This window comes from Pseudophryne corroboree, chromosome 7 (genome assembly GCF_028390025.1).
Source record: "Pseudophryne corroboree isolate aPseCor3 chromosome 7, aPseCor3.hap2, whole genome shotgun sequence".
Taxonomy (NCBI): domain Eukaryota; kingdom Metazoa; phylum Chordata; class Amphibia; order Anura; family Myobatrachidae; genus Pseudophryne; species Pseudophryne corroboree.
Genome location: NC_086450.1, coordinates 27,544,816 through 27,572,664, shown reverse-complemented (window position 1 = coordinate 27,572,664; position 27,849 = coordinate 27,544,816). Strand labels below are relative to the sequence as shown.

At 47.4% G+C, this 27,849-nt stretch overlaps 1 protein-coding gene across 2 annotated transcripts in view; it reads left to right on the top strand.

Annotated features, from left to right (window-relative positions):
* The window catches only part of CFAP221 (cilia and flagella associated protein 221), a 202,711-nt gene that overhangs the window by 89,411 nt on the left and 85,451 nt on the right, over positions 1–27,849 (top strand). For both annotated transcript variants that reach the window (XM_063932818.1, XM_063932817.1), the window contains exons 9-16: positions 7,771–7,894; positions 13,672–13,783; positions 13,893–13,998; positions 17,478–17,565; positions 25,586–25,675; positions 25,756–25,851; positions 26,085–26,178; positions 26,259–26,356. In XM_063932818.1, coding sequence (XP_063788888.1) covers positions 7,771–7,894; positions 13,672–13,783; positions 13,893–13,998; positions 17,478–17,565; positions 25,586–25,675; positions 25,756–25,851; positions 26,085–26,178; positions 26,259–26,356 — 808 coding nt within the window. The remainder of the gene's footprint in view (positions 1–7,770; positions 7,895–13,671; positions 13,784–13,892; positions 13,999–17,477; positions 17,566–25,585; positions 25,676–25,755; positions 25,852–26,084; positions 26,179–26,258; positions 26,357–27,849) is intronic.

Below are 27,849 nucleotides of genomic sequence, written 5' to 3'. Positions count from 1 at the left end.
CTCCGGGGCGAAGGCGCCGCCCGCGACTCCGGGTCCCGCACTTCCGGCTCTCTCTCGTCACAGGAAGTCGTCCTGCAGGAAGCCGCGTCACCACGCTGCCCGGCGGCGCCCCGCAACGGCTGTTGGCAAGACAACAGTATACACGTCACTATGGTAACCCAATACAAATATCAAACATCAATCTAACAAACAACGGGTTCCCGCCTGCGGGCGTTCCCGATACAAATTAAGACAAATGTAGAATAAAACACATTTGAATATGGATACAGTGCTAATTAATCGTTAAGACACACCTGTACCTACTTTGTTTCTAGCTAACAGGTGTGATGCATAGTGAATAAAACGTGAACATACATGAAAGTGCATCCAGTTGCAAGACCTACCTATAAATATATATCATCTAATATTATTATGTAAGCCACTTAAGCTCACAACTAATTGTTGTATTAAATTCAAAAAGAGATTTAGTTATCATTATTAATACAGTACATATTAACTTTTATGGAACCACATTATGGGACCCTCCTCATCAAGCAGTATGTCATCCTTTATACAAATAACATGCTGTAGTGAACTGCCAAGTTATCTGGGTGTGTCGTTTAAACTGCATGTGTGTCACATCTTATAGAAAGCAGTTCAACCCTAAGCTATCATTAAGACCTTTCTCCTTCATCCACTGTTTGTAAATCCACCTACATTCCAATTGTAGAAGCTTCTTAGCTCTGTTGCCTCTGCGAAGTGATGCTGGGACCTGATCCACTATTTTGTACCGCAGAGAGGACACCGCATGCTTGTTCAGGGCAAAATGGCGTGCAACCGGTTGCTCACTATTGCCCGATTGCAACGCCGCTCGGATGGCCGAACGGTGTTGGGCCATCCTCTCTTTGAACTGACATTGTGTTTTTCCAATGTAGTAAAGACTACATGGACAAATGAGCACGTAAATTACATATGTCGAATGACAAGTAAGGGGCCATCTAATAGGAATCTTCTTCCCTGTATGCGGGTGGGAAATATAATTTCCTGACAGCATAAAGCTGCAGGTCGTACAGCTGAGGCATTTAAAACACCCCGGCTTACGGCTCAAGAAATGTGAGGTTGCTGGACCGCTTTTAAATCCCGTAATGTCACTTTTAACCAAAAGATCTTTTAAATTGGCACTACGGGTGTAGCATGGCCTGATTTTACTCTGGCACAAGGTGGGTAGACTGGAGTCAGAAGAAATCAACGGCCACCAATGTTTCATCTGTGTGCATGTTCTCTTGCTAGAGGTATTGAATTCATTAATTCAAGGGACTCTGTTCTCTCTAGATTTACCAGACTCGCTCTCCAGTAGTTCTAACCTACTTTTCATTAAAGCCTTTTTCTTAGCTATCTGCAAAAGCTTAAGAGGGTACCCACGTTGTAGGAATTTTTCAGTCATGTCATTAAATTGTGCTTCCAATTCATCAGGTTCGCTCGTGATTCTGCAAACCCTGAGAAATTGTGAATATGGTAAACCCCTGGTGGTAGCCGGGGGATGGAAACTGTAAACCGCAGCAACGTGTTGCGGTCTGTGGGTTTTGTATAGAGAGTTGTCTGGATATTACCATTTTTAATCATGATTTTAATATCCAGGAAACATATTTCCTGTGGCTGAATAGATAAAGATAACTTAACGGGACTATTTGAGCTATTGTGTTTCTCAATCAGCATATTAAGGGCCTGAGGTTCACTATCCCAAAATAATAGGAGGTCGTCTATGTATCGGTAATATAACCTTATGTTAGAGGACACCGCTGAATCTGAAAAAAACAGTTGTCGCTCTACCTCCCACATGTAAGCGTTTGCCAATGATGGGGCCACAGCGGACCCCATGGCACACCCTGATATTTGTCTATAGAACCGCCCGTTAAACAAGAAATAATTCCTAGTTAATGTGAACTCAAGTAATCTCAAAAATAACTCAACGTCTGGTCCCTCATAAGCTGCGTTATTCAAAATGAGGTGTCTGACCGCTATGATCCCCGCTTGATGGGGGATACATGTATATAGACTCGTGACGTCTAGAGTCGCCATAGACATACCCACTGGAATCTCTTCTACTGTCAACAGTTTTCTTAGGAGCATGGGGCTTGACCGGATCAGTATGAGGAGTATATAGATACGGGTGTGTGCAGTTGTGGACCAAGCAACACCTTGTTTATCAGGGCACCTCCCCATTTTTCTCATTCTATACCAAGTTCAGGCACACAGCCATCCGCACCGCACGGGGAATTTTGGTATTGTGAACCTGCATCCAATAGCATTTAGCACCTACAGTCTCGTGAGCCGTGCCATAAGCACATAGACCGGGTGTCGGGCGTATCGACGCCGGTTAGGCATGGCTACTAGTGAGACGGATCCGGGTGACCCCCTATCATATGTCTTGCAGTGTGAAAATTATGACACGCTTAGCTTCTCTGACTTGGGGGCTGAGCATATTTTGATCAAAGAGCCAATGTTCAACGATGACACGGTGTTGTCTAATGATGAGCTGTACCGTGAACTGTTCAAATTACGGAAGCGGAAAATAGACTTCATGTACCACGGACGGACATTGTCCGATTATTACAGAAACAAACAAATACCGCGGGGGTTTCGTGTGCAGAATACCCCGACGATAGGGCGGTATAATGCTGTATTCTGCAAACGATGGATCTCTGTGTTAAATAAATGCGCAATGGACTAAATGTTGCTTGTAATTGAGTAGTCCACCCGAGAGGTCAACCTCACGAAAGAAAAGTTGGCCAAATTTGAGGAGCAACATCTATGTACACTAACGGAGGACAAGGCAACCAATTGGCTTGACAAGCTTAAAACGCAAATAGAAGCGTACCGCATCGAACTGACTAAGTTCAAGAAAGAGAAGCTTCGCAAGGTACAAGCCGACTATGATCAACATCGGGTTTACACATGGCTCTCGCACAATTCCTCCAGCCAAGGGGGGTCACACCCAATAAGAGGACGCAGATATAGGCTCCCAAAACCGCAACACAGCACATCAGCTAGTGATACTGACGAGGTCACATCATCTGAAGTAGCGTCCTCATCTAAGCGTGCCCCTTTAGGGGTAACCACCCGAGCTGTGGCCTCAGGGAAAAAAAGAAATACACCAGACGGGGGGGGGGGGCCAAGCGAGGAGGCAAGCGGGGAGGCAGGCCACCTCGTTCGACGCGGAATTAATTTTTAACCTCTCGTCTACACCGCTGACTGAGGCAGAGACGTCAGTACTATGCAAAGGCCTATCTTTTATTCCCACAAACTTACCCGATAAATTTGGATGGAAAGTAGAGGCGTACAAGTTTCACAGGACGCTTAAATTGATGGAACATTTTGGCAAAGTTCCAGATAAACCAGGCCCCAGTGAGATGAAGCCTCAGATTCGGAAATTGGGCCCCACGTCCCAATTTGAGCCGGTGTCTCATCATCCGTCAATTAGGACATTTGCCCGTATGATAGACACTTTGCAAGATGAGCCAGCCCTCTTTGCACCGAAGAACCTGTCTAAAGAAGAGCAATTGGCGTTAAGGTCCTTACGGGACAGACAGGACATTATAATCAGGGGAGCGGACAAAGGGGGCTCAATAGTTGTGTTGGATACCACTGATTACATCTCAGAATGTGATCGACTATTATCTGATCAACAGACATATTGTTTGTTGGAAAGTGATCCTACACTGTTGTTTAAGTCTGAATTAGATGAGATTTTGTCTGAAGCCAAACTTGAGGGTTTAATTTCTACAGAAGTGCAGTATAAATTGTCTTGCTCACACCCGGTGGTACCGTTTTTTTACATCATTCCAAAAGTCCATAAGGATGCAAAGAAGCCCCCTGGCTGCCCTATCATATCGGCCAGGGGCTCTCTTTGTGAGCCTGTATCTATTTTTTTGGACACGTTTTTACAGCCATGTGTGCAAGCCACATTTACGCACTTGAAAGATTCTAACATGCTCCTAAGAAAACTGTTGACAGTAGAAGAGATTCCAGTGGGTATGTCTATGGCGACTCTAGACGTCACGAGTCTATATACATGTATCCCCCATCAAGCGGGTATCATGGCGGTCAGACACCTCATTTTGAATAACGCAGCTTATGAGGGACCAGACGTTGAGTTATTTTTGAGATTACTTGAGTTCACATTAACTAGGAATTATTTCTTGTTTAACGGGCGGTTCTATAGACAAATATCAGGGTGTGCCATGGGGTCCGCTGTGGCCCCATCATTGGCAAACGCTTACATGTGGGAGGTAGAGCGACAACTGTTTTTTTCAGATTCAGCGGTGTCCTCTAACATAAGGTTATATTACCGATACATAGACGACCTCCTATTATTTTGGGATAGTGAACCTCAGGCCCTTAATATGCTGATTGAGAAACACAATAGCTCAAATAGTCCCGTTAAGTTATCTTTATCTATTCAGCCACAGGAAATATGTTTCCTGGATATTAAAATCATGATTAAAGATGGTAATATCCAGACAACTCTCTATACAAAACCCACAGACCGCAACACGTTGCTGCGGTTTACAGTTTCCATCCCCCGGCTACTACCAGGGGTTTACCATATTCACAATTTCTCAGGGTTCGCAGAATCACGAGCGAACCTGATGAATTGGAAGCACAATTTAATGACATGACTGAAAAATTCCTACAACGTGGGTACCCTCTTAAGCTTTTGCAGATAGCTAAGAAAAAGGCTTTAATGAAAAGTAGGTTAGAACTACTGGAGAGCGAGTCTGGTAAATCTAGAGAGAACAGAGTCCCTTGGATTAATGAATTCAATACCTCTAGCAAGAGAACATGCACACAGATGAAACATTGGTGGCCGTTGATTTCTTCTGACTCCAGTCTACCCACCTTGTGCCAGAGTAAAATCAGGCCATGCTACACCCGTAGTGCCAATTTAAAAGATCTTTTGGTTAAAAGTGACATTACGGGATTTAAAAGCGGTCCAGCAACCTCACATTTCTTGAGCCGTAAGCCGGGGTGTTTTAAATGCCTCGGCTGTACGACCTGCAGCTTTATGCTGACAGGAAATTATATTTCCCACCCGCATACAGGGAAGAAGATTCCTATTAGATGGCCCCTTACTTGTCATTCGACATATGTAATTTACGTGCTCATTTGTCCATGTAGTCTTTACTACATTGGAAAAACACAATGTCAGTTCAAAGAGAGGATGGCCCAACACCGTTCGGCCATCCGGGCGGCGTTGCAATCGGGCAATAGTGAGCAACCGGTTGCACGCCATTCTGCCCTGAACAAGCATGCGGTGTCCTCTCTGCGGTACAAATAGTGGATCAGGTCCCAGCATCACTTCGCAGGGGCAACAGAGCCAAGAAGCTTCTACAATTGGTATCCAGGTGGATTTACAAACTAAACACTATTCACAAGAAAGGTCTTAATGATAGCTTAGGGTTGAACTGCTTTTTATAAGATGTGACACACATGCATTAAACGACACACCCAGATAACTTGGCAGTTCACTACAGCATGTTATTTGTATAAAGGATGACATACTGCTTGATGAGGAGGGTCCCATAATGTGGTTCCATAAAAGTTAATATGTACTGTATTAATAATGATAACTAAATCTCTTTTTGAATTTAATACAACAATTAGTTGTGAGCTTAAGTGGCTTACATAATAATATTAGATGATATATATTTATAGGTAGGTCTTGCAACTGGATGCACTTTCATGTATGTTCACGTTTTATTCACTATGCATCACACCTGTTAGCTAGAAACAAAGTAGGTACAGGTGTGTCTTAACGATTAATTAGCACTGTATCCATATTCAAATGTGTTTTATTCTACATTTGTCTTAATTTGTATCGGGAACGCCCGCAGGCGGGAACCCGTTGTTTGTTAGATTGATGTTTGATATTTGTATTGGGTTACCATAGTAACGTGTATACTGTTGTCTTGCCAACAGCCGTTGCGGGGCGCCGCCGGGCTGCGTGGTGACGCGGCTTCCTGCAGGACGACTTCCTGTGACGAGAGGGAGCCGGAAGTGCGGGACCCAAAGTCGCGGGCGGCGCCTTCGCCCCGGAGGCTGGCGTTTCTTGGAGGGGTGAGTTATTTAAAGGTTGTCACATGTATTGTCACTGTTGTAGTGTGTTTTCCTGAAGACGGGGGCTTGACCCCCGAAACGTTGAAATATAGCACTGGACGTTTTCACCATTTATACAGCCTCTGAGTGCCGCCTGTTTGAGGAGGTTATAGAAGGGTACCCATTCCCTGAGGAGGGCACCGGAGCCAGGACCCAGTGGGAGAGGAGAGTGCCGGATCAGTATGAGGAGTATATATATATATATATATATATATATATATATATATATATATATGGATCTGCATCTCTGAAGGAGCACACTGAAACTGGATTGATACCTCCTGTGATATAAACCCAATCTCTTATGTGATTTCTACCCATGTGTGTTTATAATGCTGTCTGTCTGTGAAGCATTTTATACGTTTTCAGCTTTTAATATAGTTATATTTTCAGGGGGAAAATGGTGGCAATTGTAGTGTTTTTGGTTGCAGTAAAATAACAACTTGAAAACAATGTGTTAGTGGCCCTTGTATGGCTGGACATTGGCGTTTGTGGGCCTCGGTGTGAGGGGATATTGGTGTCGGTGAATATTATTGTAGGTGGTCCCTAATGTGACGTAATTGTGATGTGCGTGGGCCTTAGTAACAGACTCGTATCCACAGACAGTAGAACTGATGCCATTGCCACGTTATGGTTTTGTTTTAACGTCTATACTGTTAATTGTAGCAGATGTCTGCTTACATGGGGGTAATTCAGACATGGTCGCTGCTGTGCGTTTTCTCACAGGCTGCGATCAGGTCTGAACTGCGCATGCACCGCAATGCGCAGGCGCGACGGGGAGCGCCGATCAGCGACGAGATGGTGCGAAAAATCCGAACGCACTGGCAATTGCAAGGAGATTGACAGGAGGAGGGCGTTTGTGGGTGGCAACTGACCGTTTTTAAGGAGTGTCCGGAAAACGCAGGAGGGACCCGGTGTTTTGTGGGAGGATTCCTGACGTCCGCTCCGGCCCCGATCATCGCAGCGGCTGAGTGAGTCCTGGGCTGTGCAGAGACTGCATAAATCGCACATCACGATCGCACACTTGCACACACACAATACCCTCCGCCTGTATGCGGCGACTACCTGATCGCAGAGTTTCAAAAAACGCACCCTAGCGATCAGGTCTGAATTACCCCCTTGGTGTGTATACTCCATTTTGTCCATAGTGCATTTCCGCAACGTGTATTAAATGGGTTCACTACGATATGCCGGCGGTCGGGCTCCCGGCGACCAGCATACCGGCGCCGGGAGCCCGACCGCCGGCTTACCGACAGTGTGGCGAGCGCAAATGAGCCCCTTGCGGGCTCGCTGCGCTCGCCATGCTGCGCTCGCCACGCTATTTTATTCTCCCTCCAGGGGGGTCGTGGACCCCCACGAGGGAGAATAAGTGTCGGTATGCCGGCTGTCGGGATCCCGGCGCCGGTATACTGTGCGCCGGGATCCCGTCAGTCGGCATACTGAAGAACACCCGTATTAAATATCTCTTTTTAACTAAACAAAGCCAAATTCTATTCCCCTTGCCCCAGCGATCCCTATAACCCCTACTTGATCCGGCCAGTGTGTTTGATTTATTAAAATCTTTAATTATCCATTACTTTGCTTTATCTGACAAAGTATTCTGTACCTAATGGCCCTGCTGTGTCTTCTCTGAAGGAAAGAAAGCTCAGAGAAAGTCTTGGCTTTTTCCAAGGAGAGACCAAAGGACCTCGAGAAAGTGACCTTTGGGGTGTCCCGAAAGAAGAGACACTTAAAGACTCTCCAACAGAATGCATCTCAGGTAAGTTACTAACGCTTGTCCTGAGCGGCCGAGTTCCATTGTGTCTGTATCTGGTCTGCTGCTGTCTCTAGGTGTGTAATAATAATTTCTCTAACGTCCTAGTGGATGCTGGGGACTCCGTAAGGACCATGGGGAATAGACGGGCTCCGCAGGAGACTGGGCACTCTATAAGAAAGATTTGGTACTATCTGGTGTGCACTGGCTCCTCCCTCTATGCCCCTCCTCCAGACCTCAGTTAGATTTCTGTGCCCGGCCCGAGCTGGTTGCACACTATGAGCTCTCCTGAGCTGCTAGAAAGAAAGTTTAAATTAGGTTTTTTTATTTTACAGTGAGACCTGCTGGCAACAGGCTCACTGCATCGAGGGACTAAGGGGAGAAGAAGCGAACCTACCTGCTTGCAGCTAGCTTGGGCTTCTTAGGCTACTGGACACCATTAGCTCCAGAGGGATCGACCGCAGGACTCGTCCTTGGTGTTCGTTCCCGGAGCCGCGCCGCCGTCCCCCTTACAGAGCCAGAAGCATGAAGATGGTCCGGAAAATCGGCGGCAGAAGACTTCAGTCTTCACCAAGGTAGCGCACAGCACTGCAGCTGTGCGCCATTGCTCCTCATACACACTTCACACTCCGGTCACTGAGGGTGCAGGGCGCTGGGGGGGGGGCGCCCTGAGCAGCAATAATATCACCTTGGCTGGCAAAATAACCACAATATATAGCCCCAGAGGCTATATATGTGGTAATTACCCCTGCCAGAATACAGAAAAAAGCGGGAGAAAAGGCAGCCGAAAAAGGGGCGGAGCCATCTCCCTCAGCACACTGGCGCCATTATTCCCTCACAGTTCCGCTGGAAGGAAGCTCCCTGACTCTCCCCTGCAGTCTACACTACAGAAAGGGTAAAAAAGAGAGGGGGGCACTAAATTTGGGCGCAGTTTAATACAATAAGCAGCTATAAAGGGTCATAATTCAGTTAGTCCCTGTATTATTATAGCGCTCTGGTGTGTGCTGGCATACTCTCTCTCTGTCTCCCCAAAGGGCTTTTGTGGGGTCCTGTCTCCTTTAAGAGCATTCCCTGTGTGTGTGTGTGCGGTGTGTCGGTACGGCTGTGTCGACATGTTTGATGAGGAGACTTATGTGGAGGCGGAGCAGATGCCTATAAATGTGATGTCACCCCCTGCGGGGCAGACACCTGAGTGGATGGATTTATGGAAGGAATTACGTGCAAGTGTCGACTCCTTACATAAAAAATTTGACGACATGCCAAATGCGGGACAGCCGGCTTCTCAGCTCGTGCCTGCCCAGACGATTCAAAGGCCGTCAGGGGCCCTGAAACGACCACTACCTCAGATGGCAGACACAGATGTCGACACGGATACTGATGCAAGTGTCGACGACGATGAGTCAAATTTAATGTCCACTAGGGCCATTTGTGGCATGATTGAGGCAATGAAAGAGGTATTACACCTTGCTGATATAAACCCAGGTACCTCAAAAAAGGGTATTATGTTTGGGGAGAAAAAACTACCTATAGTTTTTCCCCCATCTGAGGAATTGAATGAGGTGTGTGAAGAAGCGTGGGCTTTCCCCGATAAAAAATTGGTGATTTCAAAAAAATTACTAATGGCGTTTCCTTTCTCGCCAGAGGATAGGTCACGTTGGGAAACTCCCCCTAGGGTGGATAAAGCGCTCACACGTTTGTCTAAAAAGGTGGCACTACCGTCTCCGGATACGGCCGCCCTAAAGGAACCTGCTGATAGAAAGCAGGAGGCTATCCTAAAATCTATATACACACACACTGGTGTTATACTGAGACCAGCTATTGCTTCAGCCTGGATGTGCAGTGCTGCTGCTGCTTGGTCAGATTCCCTGTCGGAAAATATTGACACCCTAGACAGAGACACTATATTGCTAACCATAGAGCTTATAAAAGACTCGGTCTTATACATGAGAGATGCACAGAGGGAGATCTGCCGGCTGGCATCTAGAATAAGTGCTTTGTCCATTTCTGCTAGGAGAGGCTTATGGACTCGGCAGTGGACAGGAGATGCAGATTCTAAAAGGCACATGGAAGTTTTGCCTTATAAGGGTGAGGAGTTATTCGGGGACGGTCTCTCAGACCTTGTTTCCACAGCAACAGCTGGGAAGTCTGCATTTTTGCCCCATGTCCCCTCACAGCCTAAGAAAGCACCGTATTACCAAGTACAGTCCTTTCGACCCCAGAAAAACAGGCGGGGAAAAGGCGGGTCCTTTCTGTCTAGAGGCAGAGGAAGGGGGAAAAAGCTGCAACACACAGCAGGTTCCCAGGACCAAAAGTCCTCCCCCGCTTCTTCCAAATCCGCCGCATGACGGTGGGGCTCCACAGGCGGAGCCAGGTACGGTGGGGGGCCGCCTCAAGAATTTCAGCGATCAGTGGGCTCGCTCACGGGTGGATCCCTGGATCCTTCAAGTAGTATCTCAGGGGTACAAGCTGGAATTCGAGGCGCCTCCCCCCCGCCGTTTCCTCAAATCAGCCTTACCGACGACTCCATCGGGCAGGGAGGCTGTGCTAGAGGCCATTCACAAGCAGTATTCCCAGCAGGTGATAGTCAAGGTACCCCTACTTCAACAAGGCCGGGGCTACTATTCCACACTGTTTGTGGTACCGAAACCAGACGGTTCGGTGAGACCCATTTTAAATTTGAAATCCTTGAACACTTACATAACAAAATTCAAGTTCAAGATGGAATCGCTCAGGGCGGTTATTGCAAGCCTGGACGACGGGGATTACATGGTATCCCTGGACATCAAGGATGCTTACCTGCATGTCCCTATTTACCTTCCTCACCAGGAGTACCTCAGATTTGTGGTACAGGATTGCCATTACCAATTCCAGACACTACCGTTTGGACTGTCCACGGCACCGAGGGTGTTTACCAAAGTAATGGCAGAAATGATGATACTCCTTCGAAAAAAGGGAGTTTTAATTATCCCGTACTTGGACGATCTCCTTATAAAGGCGAGGTCCAGGGAGCAGTTACTGGTCGGAGTAGCACTATCTCGGGAAGTGCTACAACAGCATGGCTGGATTCTGAACATTCCAAAGTCACAACTGGTTCCTTCCACTCGCTTACTGTTCCTGGGGAGGATTTTGGATACAGAACTGAAAAAAGTGTTTCTCCCGCAGGAGAAAGCCAAGGAGCTGTCATCTCTAGTCAGAGACCTCCTAAAACCAAAATGGGTATCGGTGCATCGCTGCACACGAGTCCTGGGAAAAATGGTGGCTTCATACGAAGCAATTCCATTCGGCAGGTTCCATGCGAGGACCTTCCAGTGGGACCTCTTGGACAAGTGGTCAGGATCGCATCTTCAGATGCATCAACTGATAACCCTGTCTCCAAGGACCAGGGTGTCTCTACTGTGGTGGCTACAGAGTGCTCATCTTCTAGAGGGCCGCAGATTCGGCATACAGGACTGGGTCCTGGTGACCACGGATGCCAGCCTTCGAGGCTGGGGAGCAGTCACACAGGGAAGAAACTTCCAAGGACTATGGTCAAGTCAGGAGACTTCCCTACACATAAATATTCTGGAACTGAGGGCCATTTACAATGCCCTAAGTCAGGCAAGACCCCTGCTTCAAAACCAGCCGGTACTGATCCAGTCAGACAACATCACGGCAGTCGCCCATGTGAACCGACAGGGCGGCACAAGAAGCAGGATGGCAATGGCAGAAGCCACAAGGATTCTCCGATGGGCGGAAAATCACGTACTAGCACTGTCAGCAGTGTTCATTCCGGGAGTGGACAACTGGGAAGCAGACTTCCTCAGCAGACACGACCTACACCCGGGAGAGTGGGGACTTCATCCAGAAGTCTTGCTACTGTTGGTAAACCGTTGGGAAAGGCCACAGGTGGACATGATGGCGTCCCGCCTCAACAAAAAGCTAAAGAGATATTGCGCCAGGTCAAGGGACCCTCAGGCGATAGCTGTGGACGCTCTAGTGACACCGTGGGTGTACCAGTCGGTTTATGTGTTCCCTCCTCTGCCTCTCATACCAAAGGTACTGAGAATAATAAGAAGGCGAGGAGTAAGAACGATACTCGTGGTTCCGGATTGGCCAAGAAGGGCTTGGTACCCGGAACTTCAAGAAATGATATCAGAGGACCCATGGCCTCTACCGCTCAGACAGGATCTGCTGCAGCAGGGGCCCTGTCTGTTCCAAGACTTACCGCGGCTGCGTTTGACGGCATGGCGGTTGAATTCCGGATCCTAAAGGAAAAGGGCATTCCGGAGGAAGTCATTCCTACGCTGATAAAAGCCAGGAAAGAAGTAACCGCGAACCATTATCACCGTATTTGGCGAAAATATGTTGCGTGGTGTGAGGCCAGGAAGGCCCCAACAGAGGAATTTCAGCTGGGTCGCTTTCTACACTTCCTACAGTCGGGAGTGACTATGGGCCTAAAATTGGGTTCCATTAAGGTCCAGATTTCGGCCCTGTCGATTTTCTTCCAGAAAGAACTGGCTTCACTGCCTGAAGTTCAGACTTTTGTAAAGGGAGTGCTTCATATTCAGCCCCCTTTTGTGCCTCCCGTGGCACCTTGGGATCTCAATGTGGTGTTGAGTTTCCTAAAATCACATTGGTTTGAACCACTTAAAACTGTGGATCTGAAATATCTCACGTGGAAAGTGGTCATGTTATTGGCCTTGGCTTCGGCCAGGCGTGTGTCAGAATTGGCGGCTTTGTCTTGTAAAAGCCCTTATCTGATTTTTCATATGGATAGGGCAGAATTGAGGACTCGTCCCCAGTTTCTCCCTAAGGTGGTATCTGCTTTTCACTTGAACCAACCTATTGTGGTGCCTGCGGCTACTAGGGACTTGGAGGATTCCAAGTTACTGGATGTAGTCAGGGCCTTGAAACTTTGTTTCCAGGACGGCTGGAGTCAGGAAGACTGACTCGCTTTTTGTCCTGTATGCACCCAACAAGATAGGTGCTCCTGCTTCTAAGCAGACTATTGCTCGCTGGATTTGTAGCACAATTCAGCTGGCGCATTCTGCGGCTGGATTGCCGCATCCTAAATCAGTGAAAGCCCATTCCACGAGGAAAGTGGGCTCATCTTGGGCGGCTGCCCGAGGGGTCTCGGCTTTACAACTTTGCCGAGCTGCAACTTGGTCAGGGGCAAACACGTTTGCTAAATTCTACACATTTGATACCCTGGCTGAGGAGGACCTTGAGTTCTCTCATTCGGTGCTGCAGAGTCATCCGCACTCTCCCGCCCGTTTGGGAGCTTTGGTATAATCCCCATGGTCCTTACGGAGTCCCCAGCATCCACTAGGACGTTAGAGAAAATAAGATTTTACTCACCGGTAAATCTATTTCTCGTAGTCCGTAGTGGATGCTGGGCGCCCATCCCAAGTGCGGATTGTCTGCAATACTTGTATATAGTTATTGCCTAACTAAAGGGTTATTGTTGAGCCATCTGTTGAGAGGCTCAGTTATATTTCATACTGTTAACTGGGTATAGTATCACGAGTTATACGGTGTGATTGGTGTGGCTGGTATGAGTCTTACCCGGGATTCAAAATCCTTCCTTATTGTGTCAGCTCTTCCGGGCACAGTATCCTAACTGAGGTCTGGAGGAGGGGCATAGAGGGAGGAGCCAGTGCACACCAGATAGTACCAAATCTTTCTTATAGAGTGCCCAGTCTCCTGCGGAGCCCGTCTATTCCCCAGCATCCACTACGGACTACGAGAAATAGATTTACCGGTGAGTAAAATCTTATTATTATCTCATTTCATGACAATTACAGGTCATCGAGTACCACGATCTGAAATTCCCAGTGAATTTGTCCAACCCCCATTCTGTGGCCACCGTCTTGAACCAGCAGCCGGGCAAGCTGAGCGTGAAGGACCTGCGTGACGGTGAGGATTCCCCCGGAGTGGTGAGGAGCCCTCCGGAGTGGTGTTGAGGTTATAGTGTAAGGGGTCTGGATCACTCTGTATAATCTCTCCCTGTGTTTCTGCTCCGCAGGTCTTACCTTCCCCAGCATAGTAAAAGGCCGCCAGGAGAAGGAGAGACTATTCCAGCAGCTGGTGCAGCACAACGTCACAGAGGAGGAGACAAATCAGCTGCGATGGTGAATAAACTCCACTCTGGACACCATAAAGGCACAGTCATGACCCATGCTCGTGTTCTGATATCAGTCTAAGAGGCACTGCTATGTTTATGGCTGTCAGTGCACCCCATGGATAGTGTCTGCATTTCCCGCTAGATCAGAGCTCATGGTATTTTTGGCAGGTTTTACTGTAATTACTTTGAGAATACACAATACTTCAGTATTATAAATAAAGGCCATATTAGCAGGATTTTCACTAAGCCTGTTATGACTTTGCTAAGTAAACTCTTGTAAAGCATTGCAAACTATGACAGAGATGCAGAATAGCGTTCCTTTGGGTTTTCCCCAATTATTACAGAGCCGCGGTCTTATAAACATTGCTGTAGCGCCAAGTTCCGTCTCCTGATAGCAGGCATCCAGCAGAGACCCTCTAGGTCAGCTGGAGGTTGTATGCAGGTTCTCTCCCTGTCACCTCACCAACAGCCTGAGGACGCGTGGTCACTGACATGTGACAGCTGGAATCCCACGTCTGTCTGGTCATGTAATACAAGTACGTCTACTGGCAAATAATCAGATATGAATTAATCACAAATCTCAATGTCCTGGTATGTAACATACTTGTCTATGAAATGTGGGATTAAAATACACCTATTAATATTTGTTATGGAAAGGTCACTGTCCTCCGTTCACAGCTGGTCCAGTGAGCCATCGTTCACTTGACAAATTATGTTCCTGATTGTGCAGCAATGGAACTGTTATCTCACACATGAGAAGGTCAGTCTGTGGGTCTAGTGTATGAGGTGGCCGTGAGGTCCTCAGTGATCCCGACGTGCTGGCTGCCCTAGACTTTCACACTGTCAAATCCCTGAACAGAAGCCAATCTGGAACGGTCTGTTATCAATACTAAATCCTGATGGGCAGATTTCCAATATCCTGGCAGGTTAATATATAATAATCTGTAAACCCTGCAAACGGGCATGAACAAATAACACTTGTAGTAAGTTAGATATCACAGATAGGAGCTTTTATGTGACATGATTGAGTTTAATGGTCCTTGTTTCCTTATAATTAGTCTTTATGTAGAGTGTGTTAGATAACAGATCTTTTGGATGTGACTTTTGTCTTGTAATATCATTGCCGGGCTCTAGTCTGAAGCTGCTCTGTGTGTGGCTAATGTTCTCAATGCTTAGGTCCCATAAAGCTGCAGAGGACTAACCCTCCCAATTCCTCACATCTCCACCTTCTCAGCTCATGTTCCTGCATAGAAGAAGGTATCTGGTATCTCACGTACACGTGGGCATCAGAAATGACGCACAGTGCAATGGGGTTACATTTGGGAACAGTAGGTCTCCAAACAAGTTGGGACGTGAGGGTCTCCATACAAGTGGTCCATGCGGTAAGAGATTGTCTCAGAGCTGGTGTCTACGTGGATGATGAGATATGGGGCTCTATTGCTGGGGTGGATGAGTCTCGGTACTGGTGTCTACATGGATGATGAGACATGGGGCTCTACTGCTAAGGTGGATGGGTCTCACTGCAGGTAATCATATGGATCGACAGATGGGGCTCAGTACTGCTGGAGTGGATGAGTCTCTGTACTGGTGTCCATATGGATGATGAGACATGGGGCTCTACTGCGGTGGTGGATGAGTCTCAGTACATGTATTTATACAGGTGGATAGGTCTTGGTACTGGCGCCTATATGGATGGACAGATGCGGCTCAGTAATGCTGGGGTGGATGGGTCTCAGTACTGGCGCCTATATGGATGGACAGATGCGGCTCAGTAATGCTGGGGTGGATGGGTCTCAGTACTGGCGCCTATATGGATGGACAGATGCGGCTCCGTAATGCTGGGGTGGATGGGTCTCAGTACTGGCGCCTATATGGATAGACAGCTGTGGCTCAGTAATGCTGGGGTGGATGGGTCTCAGTACTGGTGCCTATATGGATGGAAAGATGCGGCTCAGTAATGCTGTGGTGGATGGGTCTCAGTACTGGTGCCTATATGGATGGAAAGATGCGGCTCAGTAATGCTGGGGTGGATGGGTCTCAGTACTGGCGCCTATATGGATGGAAAGATGCGGCTCAGTAATGCTGTGGTGGATGGGTCTCAGTACTGGTGCCTATATGGATGGACAGATGGGGCTCAGTAATGCTGGGGTGGATGGGTCTCAGTACTGGCGCCTATATGGATGGATAGATGTGGCTCAGTAATGCTGGGGTTGATGGGTCTCAGTACTGGCGCCTATATGGATGGACAGATGCGGCTCAGTAATGCTGGGGTGGATTGGTCTCAGTACTGGTGCCTATATGGATAGACAGATGGGGCTCAGTAATGCTGGGGTGGATGGGTCTCAGTACTGGTGCCTATATGGATGGACAGATGGGGCTCAGTAATGCTGGGGTGGATGGGTCTCAGTACTGGTGCCTATATGGATGGACAGATGGGGCTCAGTAATGCTGGGGTGGATGGGTCTCAGTACTCGTGCCTATATGGATGGACAGATTCGGCTCAGTAATGCTGGGGTGGATGGGTCTCAGTACTGGTGCCTATATGGATGGACAGATGGGGCTCAGTAATGCTGGGGTGGATGGGTCTCAGTACTGGTGCCTATATGGATGGACAGATGGGGCTCAGTAATGCTGGGGTGGATGGGTCTCAGTACTGGTGCCTATATGGATGGACAGATGGGGCTCAGTAATGCTGGGGTGGATGGGTCTCAGTACTGGTGCCTATATGGATGGACAGATGGGGCTCAGTAATGCTGGGGTGGATGGGTCTCAGTACTGGTGCCTATATGGATAGACAGATGTGGCTCAGTAATGCTGGGGTGGATGGGTCTCAGTACTGGCGCCTATATGGATAGACAGATGCGGCTCAGTAATGCTGGGGTGGATTGGTCTCAGTACTGGTGCCTATATGGATGGACAGATGGGGCTCAGTAATGCTGGGGTGGATGGGTCTCAGTACTGGTGCCTATATGGATGGACAGATGGGGCTCAGTAATGCTGGGGTGGATGGGTCTCAGTACTCGTGCCTATATGGATGGACAGATTCGGCTCAGTAATGCTGGGGTGGATGGGTCTCAGTACTGGTGCCTATATGGATGGACAGATGGGGCTCAGTAATGCTGGGGTGGATGGGTCTCAGTACTGGTGCCTATATGGATGGACAGATGGGGCTCAGTAATGCTGGGGTGGATGGGTCTCGGTACTGGTGCCTATATGGATGGACAGATGGGGCTCAGTAATGCTGGGGTGGATGGGTCTCAGTACTCGTGCCTATATGGATGGACAGATGGGGCTCAGTAATGCTGGGGTGGATGGGTCTCAGTACTGGTGCCTATATGGATGGACAGATGGGGCTCAGTGATAGAATGCAGGAAATTCCTCTTTATGACTATTTTGTTTATGGGATATCTTACCCGTCACATACATGAGAATACATACCAGGCCAGAATCAGACTGATTATATATTATTTCTGTGTAACCCACCAGGCAGGTACACCTCGGCAGTGGCCCCATTTCTCCCAAACAACGTAAAAGAATAACTGATGATCGACAAAGAGCTGAGGCAGAATATCAGGTTGGTAATGTTCACACACTGCTAACCTGCACTGAGTGCCAGTCTTGCAGTCTCCTTACTAACATCAGGTGGTGGACTTACACTAAGGGTCTGAGTCAGAGTCGAGCAAATTGCTCCTGGACAAATCACTTTGCAATGCAAGGGAATATATTGGCTATTTGCATGTAGGGCACAAACAGCGGGCAGCTTTATTTTACAGTGAAATTAGAATGAAGCTAGGACGTACCCATTCCAATCTCTCTGCTGTGCGTTGCTTTTACCAAGGTGCAACTTGTTCCTACTTCTGAATCAGGCCTAGGTGTAGTCTCTGTGATACTGATTCAGATGTGGATGCAGGCACGGCTGCCTCTATCGCAGGTCTCCCGTATGAGACTTTATGCACATGCCTCAGCAAAGTCCTTCCCTGGTATACAGCCATGCACCTGAATGCTTAAGGATTGAGACGTTCACTATGAGCATCTGTAGATGCTGTGATAGCGCTGGGTGCGTCTTTAGACGCTACCATCGGTCGCACTGCCAAAACTTATACCAGCGCTAGGGCAGGTGCACAGTTTCTGTCTGAGTGGCCTGCTTGACCCAATGGCTTGTGTACAAATACAATGTTTGGGGGTCTGCCCAGGCGCTAGACCCGTTCTGCGCATGTGCAAAATGGGTTTTACAATGTCACTTGCAGCTCCCTGTCAGCCAATGCGTGATGGACATGCTGCGACGTTTGGGAGGCAGAGCTGGGGCGGCACCTGCCACCATTCTTCAAAGCGTGACGTCCCCCGTTTTGAAGGCTTGACAGGTCCAGAGTATGCGTTGTTGGACGCAGACTTCCTGGACCCGGATGTCCGGATCCTACAGTCAGCCTGAGTAAGCTTCAGCTTATGCAGGCTGGCTGGTGACTACAGACATCTCAATGGTGATCCGAGGCTGCGTCCGCACTCGGAACCTTGCTAATGCATGCAAGAGGCGACTATCTCCTACAGGTGCCTCCTGCTGCCTTTGCATTTTAATTATACAGAATAGCACAGCCGCTTCCTTGCGGGTGGTAATGTAAGCCTAGTCTGGGTGCATCTGTTTGCTATTTGAAAAGGAATTGGGAGGTCATGGGCGCGCTGGAAGCAGGTCACTCAAATATATACAAAATATCAGCAAACAAATACAGAAAGAGCAGATTTTCACCATCTAGGTAGTATACAGTTGCAAGAAAAAGTGTGTGAACACTTTGGAATTTCCTGGATTTGTGCATAAATTGGTCATAAAATGTGTTCTGATCTTCATCTAAGTCACAACAATAGACAAACACAGCTTGCTGAAACTAATACCACACAAACAATTATATGTTCTCATGTTTTTATTGAACACACCATGTAAACATTCACAGTGCAGGGTGGACAAAGTATGTGAACCCCTAGGCTAATGACTTCTCCAAGAGCTAATTTGAGTCAGGAGTCAGCCAACCTGGAGTCCAATCAATGAGACGAGATTGGAGGTGTTGGTTAAAGCTGCCCTGCCCTATAAAAAACACACCAGTTTTGAATTTGCAATTCTCAAGAAGCATTGCCTGATGTGAACCATGCCTCGCAGAAAAGAGCTCTCAGAAGACCTACGATTAAGAATTGTTGACTTGCATAAAGCTGGAAAGGGTTACAAAAGTATCTCTAAAAGCCTTGATGTTCATCAGTCCACGGTAAGACAAATTGTCTATAAATGGAGAAAGTTCAGCACTGTTGCTACTCTCCCTAGGAGTGGGCGTCCTGTAAAGATGACTGCAAGAGCACAGCGCAGAATGCTCAATGAGGTGAAGAAGAATCCTAGAGTGTCAGCTAAAGACTTACAGAAATCTCTGGAACATGCTAACATCTCTGTTGACAAATCTACCATACGTAAAACACTGAACAAGATTGGAGTTCATGGGAGGATACCACGGAGGAAGCCACTGCTGTCCAAAAAAAACATTGCTGCACGTTTGAAGTTTGCAAAAGAGCACCTGAATGTTCCACAGCACTACTGGCAAAATATTCTGTGGACAGATGAAATCAAAGTTGAGTTGTTTGGAAGGAACACACAACACTATGGGGTAAATTTACTAAGATTCGTGTTTTCCCGTTTGAGGTCAAAGTTCAATCACGAATGACATCGAAAGTGTAAATATGCAACTTTTTGAATTGATTACGACTAATTTACTAAGCTGCCGTATTCTGCATTTTCGGGTTTTCCGATGTCGATGTCATTCGTTTTTTTAGGCAGTGTTTTACGTGAGTGACTTGTAAAACACTGCCGACTTTAATACAATGAATCTCGGCCGGATCTGAGAGATCCGTGCTGGGCTTCATTGTGCACTTTGTAAAAAAATAAAATAAAGTTTAAATGTAAAAAAAAAATTGCGTGGGGTCCCCCCTCCTAAGGCAAACCAGCCTCGGGCTCTTTGAGCCGATCCTGGTTGCAGAAATATGGGGAAAAAATGGACAGGGGTTCCCCCATATTTAAGCAACCAGCATCGGGCTCTGCGCCTGGTCCTGGTTCCAAAAATACTGGGGACAAAAAGAGTAGGGGTCCCCCGTATTTTTGAAACCAGCACCGGGCTCCACTAGCTGGACAGATAATGCCACAGCCGGGGGTCACTTTTATACAGTGCCTTGCGGCCGTGGCATCAAATATCCAACTAGTCACCCCTGGCCGGGGTACCCTGGGGGAGTGGGGACCCCTTCAATCAAGGGGTCCCCCCCCCAGCCACCCAAGGGCCAGGGGTGAAGCCCGAGGCTGTCCCCCCAATCCAATGGGCTGCGGATGGGGGGCTGATAGCCTTTGTGACAAGTGATTGATATTGTTTTTAGTAGCAGTACTACAAGGCCCAGCAAGCCTCCCCCGCAAGCTGGTACTTGGAGAACCACAAGTACCAGCATGCGGCGGAAAAATGGGCCCGCTGGTACCTGTAGTACTACTACTAAAAAAATACCCCAATAAAGACAACACACACACACCTTGAAAGTATAACTTTAATACATCCATCCACACCTCCATATACACATACTTACCTTATGTTCCCACGCAGGTCGGTCCTCTTCTCCAGTAGAATCCATGGTGTACCTGTAGAAAAAATTATACTCACATAATCCAGTGTTTTAGGCTCCTCGGTAAATCCTTTTGTAATCCACGTACTTGAAAAATAAAAAAACGGATACCCGACCACGAACTGAAAGGGGACCCATGTTTTCACATGGGCCCCCTTTCCCCGAATGCCAGAAACTCACTCTGACTGATGTCTAAGTGGGTTTCCTCAGCCAATCAGGGAGCGCCACGTTGTAGCACCCTCCTGATCGGCTGTGTGCTCCTGTACTGTATGACAGGCGGCACACGGCAGTGTTACAATGTAGCGCCTATGCGCTCCATTGTAACCAATGGTGGGAACTTTCAGGTCAGCGGTTGACCGAAAGTGACCTCACCGCTGACCTGAAAGTTCCCACCATTGGTTACAATGGAGCGCATAGGCGCTACATTGTAACACTGCCGTGTGCCGCCTGTCATACAGTACAGGAGCACACAGCCGATCAGGAGGGTGCTACAACGTGGCGCTCCCTGATTGGCTGAAGAAACCCACTTAGACATCAGTCAGAGTGGGTTTCTGGCATTCGGGGAAAGGGGGCCCATGTGAAAACATGGGTCCCCTTTCAGTTCGTGGTCGGGTATTCGTTTTTTTATTTTTTCAAGTACGTGGATTACAAAAGGATTTACCGAGGAGCCTAAGACACTGGATTATGTGAGTATAATTTTTTTCTACAGGTACACCATGGATTCTACTGGAGAAGAGGACCGACCTGCGTGGGAACATAAGGTAAGTATGTGTATATGGAGGTGTGGATGGATGTATTAAAGTTATACTTTCAAGGTGTGTGTGTGTTGTCTTTATTGGGGTATTTTTTTAGTAGTAGTACTACAGGTACCAGCGGGCCCGTTTTTCCGCCGCATGCTGGTACTTGTGGTTCTCCAAGTACCAGCTTGCGGGGGAGGCTTGCTGGGCCTTGTAGTACTGCTACTAAAAACAATATCAATCACTTGTCACAAAGGCTATCAGCCCCCCATCCGCAGCCCACTGGATGGGGGGGACAGCCTCGGGCTTCACCCCTGGCCCTTGGGTGGCTGGGGGGGGGGGGGGGACCCCTTGATTGAAGGGGTCCCCACTCCCCCAGGGTACCCCGGCCAGGGGTGACTAGTTGGATATTTGATGCCACGGCCGCAAAGGCACTGTATAAAAGTGACCCCCGGCTGTGGCATTATCTGTCCAGCTAGTGGAGCCCGGTGCTGGTTTCAAAAATACGGGGGACCCCTACTCTTTTTGTCCCCCGTATTTTTGGAACCAGGACCAGGCGCAGAGCCCGATGCTGGTTGCTTAAATATGGGGGAACCCCTGTCCATTTTTTTCCCATATTTCTGCAACCAGGATCGGCTCAAAGAGCCCGAGGCTGGTTTGCCTTAGGAGGGGGGACCCCACGCAATTTTTTTTCTGTAAATTTAGAACATTTCACCCCCCTTCCCACTGAAAAACATGCACGGATCTCATGGATCCGTGCATGCCTATACAAACACGGGATAAAAAAGCAGGTCTGTTTTTTTTTAGCACTTTTTCACGATTTGTATTTCATCACGGCAGTGTTTGGCTATTGTCGGCAGTGTTTGTGTTTTGCACTTTTTAGTAAATTCCCGATTTCTAGCAAGTTGCAGGCGTATTTGACCGATGGTGTATTGATTCGTGATTTTTTCCTAGGACTTCCAAAATATTACGAATGCCCTCATCACTGCCGTGATTTATGCTTAGTAAATTACCGAGATGACACTTTGATGAAAAAACGGCATCTCGGTCAAAATCGGGACCTTAGTAAATATACCCCTATGTGTGGAGAAAAAGAGGCACAGCACACCAACATCAAAACCTCATCCCAACTGTGAAGTATGGTGGAGGAGGCATCATGGTTTGGGGCTGCTTTGCTGCCTCAGGGCCTGGACAGATTGCTATCATCGATGGAAAAATGTATTCCCAAGTTTATCAAGACATTTTTCAGGAGAACTTAAGACCATGTGTCCACCAAGTGAAGCTCAACAGAAGATGGGTGATGCAACAGGACAACGACCCAAAGCACAGAAGTAGATCAACAACAGAATGGCTTCAACAGAAGAAAATACGCCTTCTGGAGTGGCCCAGTCAGAGTCCTGACCTCAACCCAATTGAGTTGCTGTGGCATGACGATTCACACCAGACAACCCAAGAATATTGCTGAACTGAAACAGTTTTGTAATGAGGAATAGTCCAAAATTCCCCCTGACCGTTGTGCAGGTCTGATATGCAGCTATAGGAAACGTTTGGTTGAGGTTATTGCTGCCAAAGGAGGGTTAACCAGTTATTAAATCCAAGGGTTCACATACTTTGTCCACCCTGCACTGTGACTGTTTACATAGTGTGTTCAATAAAAACATGAGAACATATAATTGTTTGTGTGGTATAAATTTCAGCAGACTGTGTTTGTCTATTGTTGTGACTTAGAAGATCAGAACACATTTTATGACCAATTTATGCACAAATCCAGGAAATTCCAAAGGGTTCACATACTTTTTCTTGCAACTGTATATATTCAGCTCTGTCCATTTGTTTTATCATTGCAGCTTTTCAGGTTGTTACCCTTGTGTTAGTTTCCATAGACATTGTCGAAGTCAAAAATATTACATAAAAAGAACATACAAACTGTACACATTATAAGTCGCTATACTTGCAAATACGCGCAGCGAGCACAGCAATATATGGTAACACACGCATTTACACAGACATGCCACAGAGATGGATTCGACACTTATTTCATACAGTACATAACTATAATAATATCAAGCGCCAGACATCATGATGATTTAAACTTATATAATGAAGTAATGTCATGTATGTGTATTATTTGAACGAAACCAGATACACCTGTCATATTTGGTATTAAAGCAAGCAGATTAATGTGTAGATTCATTTGATACTTGTTATTAAGTTGTAGGACATTGCAACAAATAATTATGATTAAATGTATAAAAGCTAAAATCACTTTTATTAGAACAATAGATATTCCAAATAGGTAGTGGACAGGAAGCTCAGGCCAGCCCTTTGGATGTCTTCAAGGCTGAACCTGATTAGCATATACAAAAAGACTTGTGACTCATCATGAATGAGTAAGTTCCCTCCCCCAAACTAGATAACACATTGCTGATCACACAGGAGGTCAATTGCTGTTTGGTCTCAGAGGATGATGGACTTGCTGGCAGACCAGTTCCTGTATTTATTTACAGAGAGAGAGAGACATAAGATGTTTCGAAGGGAATGGTATTGTATTGCTTGCCTGTAACTGTATGTAACTGTATTTAACTACTGCTTACTGTGTGAGTGTAACCATGTAATATATATTGAATCCATATCCTTTTAATAACAAATATATACATCAATGAGCTTTGGAACTCAGATAATGTGTGGGTGTATTGTTTTCTCTTATGGGATGCAGTGTTTTGCGATGTATAGCGCACATTCATGGGATATGGTAATAAGAGGTGCAGGCGTTTACAATATATATTAGAGCGGGCATTTTAAATATTTGTGAGAAAGCAATTTGGCATTCACAACATAAATGATTTATTAAGAATACAATATATACTGTAAGTCCTTAGCGCTTTCTCCGGTTGTCACACTATAAAGGGTATTTTATAACCTCATGCAGAGTGAAAAAAGAGGGAGACAGAAAGAAATATGCAATTAAATATAATTCTGTGGCAAATGCTTTGTGTCAGAATGTAGCACCAATAGTGACACTTCACTCCAGAGTCTTTAGACAGTTGTGTTATTTTCTCCAAGAAAGGGACAGAATTCCCAAATCCCCAACAATAAGGAATTAATGGGCCTTTATATTCTGTGGCTCCTTTTGAGGTATGTATTCGGGCTCTGAGAAACGACTGACACCTTTTTGGATTAGCTAATAGTTTTTACGGATTCAGTATGATCTCTCGACAGTCGGGATCCCAGCGGTCGAAACCCTGACGCCGAAATCCCGACAGTCAAAATCCCAAAATTGAGCGCAGCGTGTCCCCTCGCTTTGCTCACCACATGATTATATTCCCCCTCGGGTGGTGGCGTGGATCTCCACCCTAGTGGGAATACCGGGCGGCGGTCGGGATTTTGACCACCGACGTTTTGAATGCTGTTGAGATCCTGACTGTCAGGAACTTAACTGCATCCTGTTTTTACATTTGCTGTTGTGTATCTCTGCTATGGTGGTATTTTATTTGTCTAAGCTAATGGTTCCCAAACGCGGTCCTCAAGGCATCCCAACAGACCAGGTTTTAGGGATATCCCTGCTAGTGCACAGATGGTATAATCAGACTGACCGAGGTACTAATTAAGAGCCTGATTCAGCGTTCGGCACAGCTTCTGTGCCGCACACAGATTCCCGCACTTGCGCAGAACAGTCCTTGCGATCTCGCCCGCACTTCCCCTCTGCCGCTGCCTAACAGGCAGCAGCAATATTGAGGAGTTGGGCGGCGGGAAGGCCTGCGTTCCCAGAAACGGGGAAGTGTCGCCCTTGTTTTCTGGGAGGGGAGAGGCCCAGGTCCTGGCCTTCGCAGCCACTGCTTACTTTGGTCAGCTGAGTAAGCTGGAGCTTACTCAGCTGGCCATCTGCACGGATGTAGGATGCCAGCTGGTGAAATCGGTCGCAGTGCTGGGATCACAGCAACATGCAGGAGGCGTCTCGTCTGCTGAGACTTCTTCTGCATGCCCCTCCTGGAGATCGCTGCTTGCATGCACCATTGTATTTCTGTCCATTTCTGAATCACCTGTGCCTAAGCATGGATATCCTTAAAACCTGGACTGTTGGGGTACCTTGAGGACCACGTCTGGTCTAAGCGAATTCTCACCAGCGCAACTTTTGGTTCAAAAATATGACTCTTTCTATAAATGATATGTCACTAGCCTCCAGTGGTCGTTATTCACGCAACACCACAATTCTGTGCAATGCAGGTAAAGAGAGGTCGCACTGACCTTGGGCGAGAGTATAAGAGGGAGACGCTCAGCGCTGTGTCTCAGCGGGTGTTACGGACTGTAGCTCAGGTGAGTACAGCTAATAATGTAAATGGTACGTGATAATGTCTGCAATGAAATATAAGTAACGTGATGGATGTTGTGTTCAGGGTCCCACATTCCAGCCACAGTTTGACCTCTATCTGAATGACCTGTGGGCCAACAGGAACCAGGCACTGAGATGCTTCCAGCAAGCCGCCCGCAAGGTGAGAGCTGCACGCGCCAACGGATGGTACACAGTGCCCGCAAGCTACTCTTTGTATAACAGATGTGTAACCTGCACATACAGCCACACAGAAGACATTGCGCACTACACCTAACTACATAGCATAATGTCCTTCCCCTGCGGGAACAATCCTGGGGTATAAACATGGGCTATGGGGGTAAGGGGGGGGGGGGGGGGGGGGCACAGAGCACCCTAATACTGATTCTGTTGCAGGTTCTCATACAATGCAGAGTAAATCTCAGATTGTTGTCTTTGAGGAAACTGCTGGAAGGCCGGAGCTCTGTGCCGGAAGGAGACCCTGTGTTTGGTAAGAAGTATGCATATTATCAGTGTAATACTAACTGTACAGCTATATATCCTATTACATCCAAACATTGTCTTGTACAGACAGCAGCGATGAGGAAATGATCCACATGTTCCCATTTTCCACTGATCAGATTCTGTTTTATGAGTTTCCTCCATACCCTGCTGAGCCAGATGGATCAGTGAGTACAGATCAATTACTGGAAAGTTTATATTATGTGTAGAGACAATTTCTCTTACGTCCTAGAGGATGCTGGGGACTCCAAAAGGACCATGGGGTATAGACGGGATCCGCAGGAGCTTGGGCACACTGAAAAGACTTAATCTGGGTGTGAACTGGCTCCTCCCTCTATGCCCCTCCTCCAGACCTCAGTTAGACTTTGTGCCCAGGAGTGACTGGACACACACTAGGGGAGCTCTACTGAGTTTCTCTGGAAAATACTTTTTGTTAGGTTTTTTATTTTCAGGGAGACCTGCTGGCTGCAGGCTCCCTGCATCGTGGGACTGAGGGGAGAGAAGTCAGACCTACTTCTTCTTAGTTAAGGGCTCTGCTTCTCGGCTACTGGACACCATTAGCTCCAGAGGGTTTGATCACTTGGTGCGCCTAGCTGCTTGTTCCCGGAGCCACGCCGTCAACCCCCTCACAGAAGCCAGAAGAAAGAAGTCGGGTGAGTATGAGAAGATCAGAAGACTTCAGGACGGCAGAAGACTTCAGTAACGGAAGGTACAGCACAGTGGTAACGCTGTGCTCCATGCTCCCACACACATCACCAACGGTAGTTACAGGGTGCAGGGCGCTGGGGGGGGGCGCCCTGGACGGCATGTTACTGAGGTCGGGGACCGGCAGAAGGCTTTCGGTGCGTCGGCACCGTTTCTTAAACCCCCGCCGGCATCTTTTTTATTTTCAAATTTGGCGGGCCAAAGCGTGCCGGGAAGGGGGCGGAGCTTCGTCCTGCGGCTCACAGGCGCCATCTTCTCCTTCAACACGCGGCTGAAGGAGACGCAGCCCGGACCTCCACATTCCTCTCACAAGTAACGGGGAGATATTCAGAAGGGGGGGGCTGCAGTGTGGTGCTTCTTATCATTATAAATTAAGCAGCGCTGGGTACATATATCTTTTGTCGGGATATATGGGTGCTGGGGTGTGAGCTGGCATACTCCCTCTGTGTCCTCTATCTGGGCTTCATTGTGGGCCTGTCACCTAGCTGGGACGTTCTGTGTGTATCTGTATGTCGGTACTACGTGTCGGCATGTCTGAGGCTGAATGTTATTCACCAGAGGAAGTTATTGGGGGAGCGGATGCGGGGCTAGATTTGGGACTGTCGACGCAGCCGACACCTGATTTGCTCGCATTGCTCAGTACGATAAATTTGAATGTAGCTTCTTTATCAAAGAGGTTGGATAAGTCTGAGTCACAGACACAGGTGTGGAAAAAGTCCATGGAAGAGGCTTGGTCTCAGGTACAGACCCCATCTGGGTCGCAAAAGCGGCCATTTACTCAAGTGGTAGATACGGATACCGACACGGACTCTGATTCCGAGGTCGATTTCAATGAGGCTGCTTTACATCCACGATTAGTTAAGAGTATTCAGTACATGATTGTGGCTATAAAAGATGTTTTACACATTTCTGATGAACCTGCGGTACAGGAAACAAGGATTTGCTTGTTTAAGGG